The sequence below is a fragment of the Branchiostoma belcheri genome, unplaced genomic scaffold (genome assembly GCF_001625305.1).
Source record: "Branchiostoma belcheri isolate BF01 breed outbred unplaced genomic scaffold, Haploidv18h27 scaffold92, whole genome shotgun sequence".
In the NCBI taxonomy this organism is placed as follows: domain Eukaryota; kingdom Metazoa; phylum Chordata; class Leptocardii; order Amphioxiformes; family Branchiostomatidae; genus Branchiostoma; species Branchiostoma belcheri.
In genome coordinates, this window is record NW_017804598.1 from 58,042 (window position 1) to 72,492 (window position 14,451).

At 40.4% G+C, this 14,451-nt stretch overlaps 1 protein-coding gene across 1 annotated transcript in view; it reads right to left on the reverse strand.

The window, feature by feature from the left end:
* Positions 1-14,451, reverse strand: part of LOC109488187 (sushi, von Willebrand factor type A, EGF and pentraxin domain-containing protein 1-like) — a 39,797-nt gene that overhangs the window by 16,132 nt on the left and 9,214 nt on the right. The window contains 22 exon segments of the mRNA XM_019792364.1: positions 359-529; positions 1,702-1,872; positions 2,102-2,272; positions 2,561-2,731; positions 3,110-3,280; positions 3,561-3,737; positions 4,283-4,459; positions 4,912-5,082; positions 5,531-5,701; positions 6,279-6,449; positions 6,821-6,991; positions 7,345-7,515; positions 8,131-8,301; positions 8,715-8,885; positions 9,362-9,535; positions 10,043-10,213; positions 11,115-11,282; positions 11,634-11,804; positions 12,323-12,493; positions 13,003-13,173; positions 13,598-13,822; positions 14,279-14,449. Of these exon segments, the coding sequence (XP_019647923.1) occupies positions 359-529; positions 1,702-1,872; positions 2,102-2,272; positions 2,561-2,731; positions 3,110-3,280; positions 3,561-3,737; positions 4,283-4,459; positions 4,912-5,082; positions 5,531-5,701; positions 6,279-6,449; positions 6,821-6,991; positions 7,345-7,515; positions 8,131-8,301; positions 8,715-8,885; positions 9,362-9,535; positions 10,043-10,213; positions 11,115-11,282; positions 11,634-11,804; positions 12,323-12,493; positions 13,003-13,173; positions 13,598-13,822; positions 14,279-14,449 (3,828 nt within the window).

Here is a 14,451-nt window from a genome sequence, read left to right on the forward strand (position 1 = left end):
AAGTATAAGTTAAAGAGCCTTCTTGCATCAAGTGATGCATAGGACGGTGCTGATCTCCATTTTCAATAGCCCTGAGCCACACAGCAGTGTAATCACTACAGCAGGGGGCTAGTCTACTGGTAGTGGTGTGTGTGTTTAACTCCTATACACTTTCCCAAATGCTGAGTGCAATGGAGAAAGCACTATGTACAATTTCTTAAGTCTTTGGTATGACTCGGCCAGGGATCATACTCATGACCTACATAATGCAAGGCGAGCACTCTACCCACTTGGCCATTGCACCGGTAATATGTAGTTAATTTTACAGTGTTATACACATACAAAATATTGAAATTATTAGAACAAGAGACGTACTCACGTGTACATGTTGGTGGAGATGCACTCCACTGTTGATTCCCCTGACAGGTCAAGACTGCACTTCCAAAGATCTCATACCCGGGATCACATGTGAAGGTCATATGATTGCCATAGAAAGTGCCGCCTGACACAGCACCATTGCTGGGGGCTTGTGGCTGGCCACATTGTTGTTCTGTAAGGACATACAATTTTAAAGGTTAAAGCCAATCACCCACTGGACTGAGTTGCTACCTCCAGCCAATCAGCACCAAGGACAGAGATACCACTGACTGCTATTGAGAGAGCCAATCAGCATCTTAGAAAGCTAACCCTGAGTTACTACTAGCCAATCAGCACCAAGGACAGGGACATCACTGGTCATAATGTAGGAAGCCAACAAGTATTTGGGAAGCCTTGCATAACCTTTCTGCTATCCAATCATCACCAAGGACAGAGATGGCACTAACCGCACTAGAATAGGCCAATCAACATAAGAGAAATATTTCACAGTGCTACTGCCAGCCAATCAGCACAAAGGACAGGGGATTTGATGAAAGGGAATGTGGTCTATACTAATCTAGAAAAACAGCGAGCAGATTATTATTGGAATGAGCAGAGCACTTTGGACTAATCTCTCTGGCTGTTCACAGCTTAGAGGTACATATCCAATATTTTGTCACAAACTTCTCTGTTACATAGCGGATCATAATGACCCCCCAGCGGGGGTCTTCATGCTTTGTTAAAAATGGAAAAATCTCAGGATTTATTTCAAAGATCTCAATATTTTAGACGAAATCTTGAGATCTTATGAGACAATCTCAAGATCTTTCAGAAAATCTTAAGATGAAAACAAAAGGTCTCAAGATCTTCCAAGATATTTTTAAACCTTGAGAATCTTGAGATTTTTCCACAGCATCTCGAGATGCTTTAAAAAATATCAAGATTTTTTTAAAGATCTCATGATTTATAAAGTAATCTTGATATTTTTAAAGCATCTCGAGATGCTATGAAAAAATATCAAGATGCTTTGAAAACAACTTGGAAAGATCTTGAGACCTTTCATTTTCATCTTTAGATTTTCTGAAAGATTGAGATTGTCATGAAAAATCTTAAGATTGTCTCATAAGATCTCAAGATTTCGTCTAAAATATTGAGATCTTTGAAATAAATCCTGAGATTTTTCCATTTTTAACGAAGCGTGAAGACCCCCGCTGGGGGTCATTATGATCCGCTATGGAACAGAGATGTTTTTGACAAAATATTGGATATGTACCTCTAAGCTGTGAACAGCCAGAGAGATTAGTCCAAAGTGCTCTGCTCATTCCAATAATAATCTGCTCGCTGTTGAAAGTGAAATCAACCTACTTTGACAGTATGGCTGTGTTCCACTCCACTGCTGGTTGTCCTGACAGATCCTTGTTTGGTCGCCCAACAACTCGAACCCAACATTGCAGGTGAATGTTACTGTGTCTCCGTACAGGTTTGAACCATTGACTTTACCATTCAGAGGGGGGTCCAGAGTCAAGCATGGCTTTCCTAACAGAATGAAAGTAGATAGAGGTATTATCACACTTAGGTATAAAATACTATGATATTCGCAGCTTTTTATTTTAATTTCCACACCATTGCCTCCTTTGTGTACAAAATTAATCATGTTACCATTTAGTACTACAATGTATAACTCAGCTGGAAGAAGGTTGAATTATATAATGTTACCAAAAATAATGAAACAAAAACAACTGTCAGCGGATCAATCCATACTTACTGTCACATCTGGGTTGTGTTGCGCTCCATGTTTGGGCGGCCTGACATATCTGTGTGGACGTTCCATACAGTTCATACCCAGAGTCACAGGAGTATGTCACTGTGTCACCTAGATAAACCCCTCCTGTCACTGAGCCGTGGACTGGGGCTGATACATCTGGGCACTTCACACCTAGACAACAGGGGAATACATTAAATTCTGTCACCCATTTCTGCCTAATGATCCTTTTCAGCTACCATCTGAAATATTTTCATCTTATTGGAGAATTTTAAACAATGTGTTTTAGAGACCTATATATGTGATCTTGTGGAAATATGTACTAAGTAGATACTAATCATTATAACATTACAATTTGAATTTAAATATCTCATATACAACTTGAATTCCAAAATTTCAAATTTTTAGAAAATGCATTTCAACAATAAAGAAACTCTATGGAATTCTGCATTTTAAACTTACGGTCACAACTTGGCTGGATTCCCGACCACGTGCCGTCAGCCTGACACACACGAGAGGAACTCCCGCTGAGATCGTAGCCAGAGTTGCAGACAAACATGACCTGGTCTCCAAACTCATGACTTCCGCTCATCTGTCCATCAGCTATGGGACTCAGCACTGGACAATGGATCCCTATTGTGTATGGAAGAGAACAAGTTATCCATTGATTCAAACAATTGATTCAGGATAATATACAAGGCAAAAATGGTAATTCAACTGTCAATCATAAAATTAATTGTCAAAAACAAGCTAGGAAGACAATTGAGTGGGATGGTTAAAAGTCAAACAGATGTGATGTTTTACACAATATATTTCCTAGTAACTTGGTGGATCTATTTACACTTGGTTTGTTATTTACTGATTTCATTTATTAGATTCCTATATTATGGTTCATCATAATGATAACATCCACTGAGGACATGAAAGTAGAAGTGACATAACTTAATCAAAAGGAAAGAATTGAAACTTGAGATGCTAATGGATCAAGTTTACGGTAAGCGTAGCACTCACGTTCACATGTTGGTTGGGTTCCGCTCCACTGTTGGTTCATCTGACATGTCCTAATGTCGCTGCCTGAGATCTCGTACCCGGGGTCACATGTGAAGGTCACCTGGTCCCCATAGAAGGTACCCCCAGTGACAACACCGTTACTTGGTGCTGACAGTTGGGGGCACTCTTTTCCTGTTTAGGACATCATGTAAAGACAACATAAAGTGAAAACCGAATGCAATTATAATGTTTGAATATAAAAGACAGGACAAAAATTCAAACTTAAGCAGCATTGTTACCAATCATTAATAAAATGTACTAATTTTAGTAGAGAGTTAGTATAAAGATAGGAATAGGATTTATCGAGATTGAAAAAGGTTCAGTCATGAATTACATACCTTACTCACAATCTTCTGTTGCTTATGATTGCTTTATTTATAATATTATAGAATGATACGTAATACACAATTACGTTGACAAGTAGGCTGGGTTCCGCTCCATGTCATGTCAACCGGATTGCACTGCCGCACAGCGTCACCACCGACCAGTTCGTACCCATTGTTACACATGAAGATTGTCACACCATTGAGCGTGTTTTGGCCGTAAGCCAGGCCATTTGTAGGTGCATCTAGTTTAGGACATTCATTCACTGAAACGGAAAAATAAGCTGTTAGAACAACAGTCTGAAAGAAAACCTTCCAGGCAGTTTTATTTCAAAGGCATCCACACATTTTGACATGATTGTTAATGCACAATATGCAATGTTTCTGTATAAGCATTTAAAATGTAACGGCCGTTGAATTTCTAAATGAGAATTTTGTTTTTAAGAATCAGATAAAATGGGTATGTTAATAATTTGGGTATCAATCCTTAGACATTAGAACAAAAATCCTGATCAGAAAAGATCTATCATACTATTCAGCATCAGTAACCACAAAGTTATGCAGTCTTCAGCTATCCAGTTGTTCAAGAAATCTGAGTGAAGGCCTCAGTGACTCTCTTTTTTAGAATTCTTCTAAGGTTACATTTCAAGTGTTTTTAATGATGAAGTAGAATATACCTGTCTGACAAACTAATGCCCATATCATATCAGTTTGCTCATGATAACAGAGCTGTCCTTCATTGAGCGTTAATAACTTTTTTGTGCCAGGTACTGTCCTAAGTGTATATGACACTAAGGTTTGTGATATTGACCTGTACAGGAAGGCTGAAGACCGCTCCATGAGCCATCGGCTTGACAAGTTCTGTCGATGTCTCCTGCTGCCAGTGAGTACCCAGGCCAGCAGGTGAAGTGCACGGTGTCGCCATACTCGTGACCCGTCCCCGTCATGTCTGCGTACGTCGGCGCACTCAGGGAGGTGCACTGGACCTCTGAAAACAAAAAAGGTGACAGAATATTCTTCACTTCAATGTGTATCCATCAAGAACATGCTTTTTAAAACATATCCACATATTGAAGGTTATGTTTGAAAACAAAATGCACTATTTGTGTTATACAGAATGAGTTATACAGGGTTTGCTTGTAACAAAGATCTCAAAAGTAACCATTACCGTGATACATTCAATGTGACTATATAAGAAATAAGGCATTTCATATGCTAAAACCCAATTCAGCACCAAGGACAGAGTCTTTTAGTGAGAAACTTTTTTTTCAAGCAACAGCACCATAAATCTGGGAAATCATAAAATATGTTCTCAAGGCAGTTAGCCTGCCAATGCAGAAAATATCAAGTGGCATATGTGAGAACAGATGATTTAAGCTATACATGTATAGCAATATGTAACAATCTATTAGTGTAATGACTTTATTCAACCATGCATACTTTGACAGGTTGGAGGGGAGCCCGTCCATTGCTGGTTGTCCTGACATGTCTGGGTGGGGTTTCCTATCAGGTCATAGCCAATATCACAGGTGTAGGTGGCGATGTTTCCGTAGTTGTTGCCACCAGTCACTGTGCCATGGTTCAGAGCCGCAAGTGGTGGACAGGTCTTCACTGAAGGGAGAATAATGCTGTTGCTGGTGATTCCTTTTGGAAAAAAACTTGTTGGTATTTCAAGTTTAAAAATTTGAATATTAAAAAAGAAACCATGAATAGCAACTGTTACAATATCAATGGCAATACAGACAAGCAGACAGAAACATGTACTGTATTTTTTTCTGATACAAATTTCTGGTATGACTCAAAAGGTGACAAATATTATTTTTTTGATACACATTTTTAATAAACATTACAATATTGTATAACTCAGAAGTTGCAAAGATTGTTGACATTCTTAGTTTTTTGTGACACCTTAGGAATTGAGAGTCTTTTCTTGAAGGCAAATCAATCATGTCGTGTCAAACTATTAGTGACCAAGGATAGGTTTTTTTGGCAACACCTCAGGGATTGACCATTTATCCTCATCAATGACATTTAAAAACAATCTGAACTAATGTCTTACATGTACACTGAGGAGCCTGGCTGCTCCAGGAGCCTGTACTGAGACAGGTGCTGGTACTGTCACCACTCAGGAGGTACCCAACATCACAGGTGTAGGTGGCCGTGCTGCCAAAAACGTTACTCCCGGTCACATGACCATTCAGTGGATCCTGGACAGCAGAGCACTGGATTCCTGGCGCAACAGAAATCATGGTTACTGTAAATCTTGAAATGTTTGTGTTGGTTTTATTTTCATATCTTTTGCAACTTTTACACAAAATCTAATGCCAGAAATTTTTTTTAAATTCTACCATACCACATAATTGTTTCTACGGAACATTTCAACAAACAGAACCTCCTTTTTCTGTCCTACTACAAAAAAAACTACTCCAAAAATTGTTTACAGTACAATTGCACTTGAAATGATATTCACAGTTTCAATCGGAAATACAACTTATGATATCACCTGTTCACTGAGCTCCACTGGGAGGTTTTTACTTGTCTGAAAATCACTGATTTTGAGTAAGGCTTGAGTAAGCTGTACAAAACTCTTTTATCATAAATGATGAGTCTAATGTATGAATAACGTGTAATCATCATTTCAGCACCAAGGACAGTGCTGACAATATGCATATTGTTACCTGTCTGATGTATACAATCATATGACAGCTATTCCTATGTCAAAAATGAGTCTCTAACTGTTTTTCAGGTCCATATCATAAGTGTAACTCTTCATGCGCTAGACTAGGATAAAGGGTAAAGAAACTCACGAGTGCAGGTTGGTGCTGCGTCACTCCATGTCTGATCGGCCTGGCAGGTCAGGGTGCTGCTCCCTACCAAGTGATAACCAGCACTACATTGGAACTGTAGCTGGTCTCCGTACTCATTACTGCCTATCACGTTGCCATTCGCCAGGACACTGAAGAGTTGACACTGTATCTCTGTGAATTTATAAGAAATGTTATGATTGCTTAAACTTTTAAGACAGAAATAGTCATTGATTTATTCAGATTAACTGTAAAGACAACTGGCAATGGGTGGTTCATCAAAATCTAGAAATATAGGGTATAGATGTGAACAGAAGTATATTGACAAAGAGGAATCTTATGATGTTGTCTCCCTAATATGTTGAATGGGTCCCTCCAAAGTGGTCTTGCCATTTGTACCTTCTCTAAGTCACTTCTATTCTTGCCCCAAACTTTTGTGTATTTGACTTACATGTATCATGTTCCCTGCACATTGCAACATCCAGCTCTTAACTGAAAGACATGCAAATGCTTCAAAATAGGCAAAACTAGAAGTTGAAGCTCACTTGTGCAAACTGGCTGTTTTCCAGACCAGTCCAGGGTTGATTGACAGGTCCTGTTGGAGGTTCCGGTGATCTCGTACCCGGGGTCACAGGCGAAGGTCACAGTGTCCCCCACAAAGTTGGTGCCGCTGACTGTTCCATGGAGAGGGGGGTCCAGGATGGCACATTCCATTCCTGTGTTAGCAGAAGGTTAGTGTTAGAAAAAGGCGAACAGAACAAGCCACAAGAAGAGTGTGTGGAAGTAATATTAGAGAAAATTGTGTATTGAGGGATCATACAGTCAGCTTTTTGTTGGGAAATATTGATGATCTGTTTGTGGTCAAAACAGTTTGATATCACGCCAATGGAGATGGATAGCAGATCATGTATATTTGCTGTCAGTAAATGTATACCATGTAAATATGCGTTGTTTTATTTTGTATGACCTTGACCTCTTCCCTCGTGACCTCAATGAAAAGCAGCTATAATGAGCCGATTTGAGTATTTCATGAATAAACAATTTTACGTCAGCTCAAACATGTACATACGAAGACAAACTGGTGCTGCCCCACTCCAATGCTGGTTGTTCTGACATGTCTGTGACGGTGTTCCGACAAGGTCATAGCCTGGGTCGCAGGCGTAGACGGCCACGTCCCCATAGTTGTTCCCACCCACGACACTGCCGTGGACAGGGTCTGCCAGTGGTGGGCAGGTTTTCACTGATAAAAAGAGAAACAAGATTCAGAGTTTGGAACCATCTTGTTTGTTCAATCACTATTGAATACAAAAGAGCATACTGCATATTGCAAATAACGTATATAGTGTGTCCTTTGTATTTTTGCAGACTACCACTCCATAAAGCACTGGATATTTTTTTCTAGGCATCAGAGCAGGGTTACTGAAGAAAAATGATTGAAAAAGTAACCTACATGTCATAACGGATGTGACTAAAAGTGCTTCATGAGTGAAAACATAGTCCAGCACCAAGGACAGAATCTGTCAGTGTAAAACCTACCTTCAGAAAAGATCATGCTATTTCTAAAGGCCAATGAAGACGTACAGAAAATGCATTGTGGTATCAACATGTGCTGACTGAAACTACTCCTATGTCTTCCTAGAGTACTTTAGACCTTGGGGAAAGTACCACAAGCTACAACTTGAATATCAAAATAAGATGCATTCACATGAAATACTCACTTAAAGCCTGTGTATTGTTTTGCATTGTAATGAAAAATGGTCTAATGTTACAAACTAACATTACAAAATGATATGTTCTGTAAGGAGTTTGGAAAAGACCTGCCACATGGCAAAAGGCATATAAAAGTGTATGTTACGTGTGCACTGGGGTGGCTGTGAACTCCAAGTGCCTGTACTGAGGCAATAGCTGGTGCTGTCACCAAACAGGAGGTAGCCAATGTCACAGGTGTAGGTGTTTGTGTCCCCGAAGGAGCTACCACCTGTGACCTGGCCATTCTGGGGTGGCTGGAGGGGTTGACAGTGAATGGCTGATGGAAGAAAGAAGGCATTTAACATCATCATTACATGTAGGTTTACTGACAAAAAATGATCCAAAAAGCAACCATTATGGTATATTAAATGCAAGTAGATTAAGTGTTTCATGAGTTATAACCTATTTCAGCACCAAGGACAGAGTCTGTTAGTGAAAAGCTACCTGCAGAATAGATCTTCTTACTTACAGAATAAACCTTTAAAATGTTGCCAAAACATGTTACCAAAAACATGTACGTCACTCCTTGTCATATTACATTTTCTGACCTAACATATTCTCAAACAAAAAATTAAGAAATTCATCGTGCGCGAGCCATTTTCTGTGTTACATTGAATTTACCATTAAACTATTTTGCATAATTTTTCTGTACTGTTTGAAAATGTAAGAATCAGTAGCGAGGTGACTCACCACTACAGGTTGGCGCAGTGCCGTCCCACGTCTGGTCAGCCTGGCACGTCAGCGTGCTGCTACCCACCAGCTGATAACCAGAACTACACGAGAACTGCAGCTGGTCGCCAAACTCTATACCCCCCGCCATGTTGCCATTGGCTGGTGCACTCACACTGGGGCATTGGATTTCTGTGGTAAAAATTGCAAATATTCTATCTGATCATGATGTCATCTTTTAGATATCTGAGTCATTCAGCCCTTTCATAATCTGTTGTGATATCAATAAATATATTGTGATAACCCATGCTTATATGACACAGGGTGAAGAAGAAGGAAGCAAAAACAGCACAGAAAGGAATAATTAGCTTTTAGCTCAGGTAAGTCAAAATACATGGTTGGTTGAGTTGTACCATGAGCTGTTGTCATATTGCACGACTACGAATTAAATGTGTAGTACAGTACTTCTTCTTTACTGTACATTCAACACAACATATTCTTAATCATTGTTTGTCTTTGCACTGTAAATGTTCGTCAGAAAGTCACTGTTGTTGACACTGTTGCTGACACGCTGTTGTTTACTTCACAGAACAGTTGGCTGCAATGTCACAATGATAATGTTGTTTGCATAGGTGTCAATCATTTTCTAGTATAATGAATTTGCATACTTGTACAAGTCGGTTGAGTTCCTGTCCATGTCTGTGAGGATTGACAGGTCCGGGAAGAAGAACCAGAAGAAATCTCATACCCAGGGTCACAGGAGAAGGTCACAGTGTCACCCACATGACTGGTCCCACTGACTGACCCATGTAAGGGTGCATCCAAGGTCACACAGTCCATTCCTTTTAAAATGGGCAAAAATATTAAAATGTATCATATATAATGAAACATATCAAACATTTGGTCAGGCATGATGATGAGGGGACAGTTTCAGGCTTAAAATTGAACAAATGTAATGTTACTGGAAATTTTGGGCACTTTTAGGCAGGTTCATTGTGAGTCATTTCCTCCAATAAGTTTGATAATGAAGTTTGTATGACAAATATTTAAAAAAATCCAGTTGTTACAAGGAAGATGACAATTGATTGAGTAACCTTCTTTTTCTGCTATTATTCATGCGGTATTGGTACCATTGAAGGCAGAGTTTCTCATTGACAAGTAACAGGCCAATCATAACATATGATAGATAAATCAATCAACTGTGACAGTTCTCACATATCTGCAAATTACATGCAGTTTTATCACATTTTTTGTGAATTTAAACTACAAACACATGCACTGGAAATATTGCAAAAGAAGCTATTTCATCGGTTTCAACAAAGTCTAAATGTACGTGGGTGACTACACACTTATACAGTATGGTGGAGAGCCTGTCCAATGCTCGTTGTCCTGACATGTCTGGGTGGGACTCCCAACCATTTCATAGCCCGGATCGCAGGCGTAGGTGGCCACATCTCCGTAGTTGTTCCCGCCAGTCACTGACCCGTGATTTGGAGCCACAAGTGGCTGACAGGTCTTAACTAGCAAAGAAAACGGTATGGAATAAACATATGCAACTTGTTGAAGAGATTCATTTGTTACGTATAGATACAGTTACTAGAAGATTCTTTCATCAGTGACAAATTGGAAGGATAAGTATACTGACCTCCAAATTTTCGATGGCTATCAGTCCATCTTGTTCACGGAATGGCCTAATCTCGAGAGCACGAGACTAGGCCCGAGACTTGCATCGGTCTGCCGGGCCCCACCCCCAGGCCCATCTCTGACATTATTGAAATCATAGACCAAGAGTCTCGGAACCCACATAGGAAGATTAAGGAAGCGGTGCACATACAGTTGGAAGGGGCCAAGTTAAACCGGACAGAAGGTTGGGAACTCCCTAAGACTTACTTACCCTTACTCCGGAGGGAGGCAACAGGGGGTGGGGCCCAGCAGACCGATGCAAGTCTCGGGCCTAGTCTCACGCTCTCGCAAGATTAGGCCATTCCGTGAACAAGATGGACTTATAGCCATCGAAAATTTGGAGGTCAGTATCCTTATCCTTCCAATTTGTCACTGATGAAAGAATCTTCTAGTATATGCAACTTGAATTTTAAATCTTCTATCATACTTTTTTTCAGACTCTGTGTGGTATATTAAACTAAATCTGCTCTACATACACGTACACTGTAAAACATGGTATTAATCTGTGTTGGTACAGACTAACTTTGTTCAAATGCATTCAGAAGAATGAACTCATTTTATACTAAATTTTCAACCAGTCCTCTAATATTCTTTTCAGGGTTTGTGACCTAGAATCATTAATTTAGTTAATGTTACATTATCTGATCTGTGTTATTCATAAAGTTCTTCACACTTTCTCTGACAGAACTAAGATATAAGACTCTTAACAAGAAATTGTAACAGTTATGCACTCCTCACTTGTGCATGTGGGAGTTTGAGCACTCCAGGTGGCAGTACTCTGACAGGTGGTGGTGGCAGGACCGATCAACAGGAACCCAGGATCACAACCACAGCTGGCCGTGGAACCAAACACAGTCGAACCGGTCACAAAGCCATTTATTACTTGCAGAGTAGGACACTGAGTCGCTGTTAGGATGAGAGAAGTACACATCACACACATTGAATACAGCATGGATGTAGGATTTGAAGGCAATAAATTTTCAAGTCTCATAATTTCTCCGGGTACTCTAAGACAACCACTTTAAAAAATTGCTCCAAATTTGCATAAACAATGACATTACACAATCCAAGCACTTCATGTTGGGATATACACATCAATGCAGCACCAAACTTGCAGTTCTACCACTCTCTGCCTGGGGATGCAACTACATGCAGAAAAGTTGGGTCACTTTTTCCACCCCTGGACTGGACTGCTTTTTCCACTGACCCATAAAAAAAACACAAACACAATAGATGAATGAAATAACAGTCACTTACGGACACAAGTGGGCACCTGTCCACTCCAGGTTTGGTCAGCCTGGCAGGTGAGGGTGGTGCTCCCAACCAGCTGGTAGCCACTGTTACAGCTGAACTGCACCTGATTCTGGAACCGGTTGCCACCTGTCATGAGCCCGTTGGCTGGGGCACTCAGGTCTGGACAATTTCCCCCTGTACAGAAACCATTTTAACAGTTATGTGATAACTGTGCGTTTTCACAAGAACAGAATTATGCCAGGCAGATCATCTTGAGTCATCGGGGTATAATTAATTGCTCAAGTTGAATACTGAAGCAAATAGAAGTTTGTTACTAGAACCATAGTTCAGCACCAAGGACAGGGCACACCAGGACAGTCCCTATATTTGCAGGAACTTAGTATGTAACAGCTCTATATTTCAGATTCCGTTTGACATCTAGAGAAATTCTTCTCAAGAAGCCAGAGAGCAACAACTGTTACATTAAATAAATCTATGTCAAAATCATATGCAATTCACCCTGTGTGTTGACATCAATAAGCAAGTTTCTCTAGTTGTTGTGAACAGTGCACAATACACTTTAGTATCAGATATTAACATTTTCATCTATCATTCAATAAAGACCCGTATGTTCTGAACTTGAACTTTTGTATTAATCAAATTGGTTACAGATTGACTTCAAAGTAAAGAATATTAGGAAACATGTGACTTACTTCTGCACGTGGGCTGTGTTCCTGACCATGTCATGTCTGATTGACACAGTCGATCCGTGGAGCCGGCAAGATAGAAGCCAGGGTCGCAGGTGAAGGTGACAGTGTCTCCAACGTGGTTGTGGCCACTGACTGAACCGTGGTCAGGTGCAGACAGGGCAGCACAATGCAGTACTAAACAAGTTTCACACAAAAAAGAGTGCCACAGGTTATGTCGCATTAATTGTTAAATACAGTTTTGGTGAGAGAACAAAACGTTTTCCTCCCAATTTTTTTCATGACTCCCCACCCTAAAACCTCATCTACAAATGCAAACAACTAATAAATTAGATTATTGTGGCCTACTTAAAAAGGTTTATAAGTCCTCTTGAAGATACCCGAAGGAAACAATCCTAGGAAAACTGGAATCATATTAAGGTAGTACATTATGTTGCATACTATATTGTATAAAGATGTATATCCACAACATAATTATTTATAATAATTATGATTCATTCCAAGCAGCAATACCATCCCATACAGTCATCCATCAAAGTTTTCCTTTGGTTCAACTCGACAGTTTTTTCAGAATATCTTACAAGGTGTTTAAAACTATAACATTAAGGACACAGACTTTGCAAGCCATTGTTAGCTTCCTGAGATTCGTTGTACAGAGGGTGGGTAAAATAATTGTTTTAACTCACTTTGACAGGTTGGTGGAGTGCCTGACCATTGTTGGTTGCTCTGACATGTCTGGGTGGGGGACCCACTCAGGGTGTGACCATGGTCGCAGGTGTAGGTAATCACACCCCCAAAGGTAGTGGTACCTGCCACTGAGCCATGCGCAGGACGGGGGGGCATGGGACAGACCACAGCTGGAGAGGGAAGACAGGAAGCATGATGTGTAAAGATGACAGATACATGTACTTCCAAATCTTCCTTTATATATATATACAGCATATATACCATTACCTTGTACAGAGAAATTAGGCAAAAGTGGTACATATTGATAAAATATGAGTCTCACTGGGTCAGTCTGAGGAAGACTGAGGAAGACCAGTGTGACTCACAGGTCCAGAGCTCTAGGTAAGAACGTTAACCTTTTGTGTTGGAAGAAAAGTTTTAACTCATTAATATCTTGACATGTTAATGCTGCATTGAATGTTAACGAATGGATGACCTAGTGGTAAGCTCACCTTGCCATGCAGTATGCAGATTGTTACAAAACAAAGTTCATTTCGAGGCCTGATGGTGTGGGAAGGACATTAAAAATAATTATACAGATCTGAGTGAACTTACCGGTACACTGCGGTTCGTGCTGCGGTGTGTCGTGCGCTGTGTGGTGCGGTGTGTCGTGCCGTATGTGGTGGTGCGGTGCCTGGTCGCTCCACACGCCAGTACTGAGGCATGTCATGGTAGAGGGCCCACTCAGGATGTACCCAACATCACAGGTGTAGGTGATCGTGTCCCCATTCTGAGTCACCTGGCCATGCAATGGGGCTTGGACAGGAGGACACTGTATCCCTGTGGGAAAAAGTATGCAAAAAGGTTACAGTATCTTTAATTCATCTAATACATGTATTGAGATGTACCACATTTGTGGAAGGATCGACATACAATGTAACTGTTGACTATTACCTTTTTAACATGTGAAACCACTGATACCAGACAGTTTTGCTCCCGGAGAGATGGGTTCTTTGACGTGCTCGAGGTATGTTTGAAGTGCTGCTCTCCTTATAAAAGAGATCACTGGATTTTATTTCCCATTCTCTCATTCGATCATAATATAGTTTTGTCCTCCAAGTCATCAATATGAATCTGCCAATGGGATGTTGCCAAAAATGAAGATTACAAAAATTCTGCAACAGATTCTGAAACTGTTTCAAGTATAGTCAGTGTTTTCACCCAAATAATGTACACACATCCTGGAATTTTTATCTAGAAACTTAAGGTTTACAGTCAAGTTAAACGTGAACTCACTGTTACACACTGGTTCCGGTCCATCCCAGGTTCCATCTGCCTGGCAAGTCAAGGTGCTGCCCCCTAGCAGTTCATAACCAGGATTGCAGGAGAACTGCAGATGATTGCCAAATTCGTGGCCACCAGTCATGTGTCCATTGAGGGGAGCGGCCAGGACAGGACACTGGACCTCT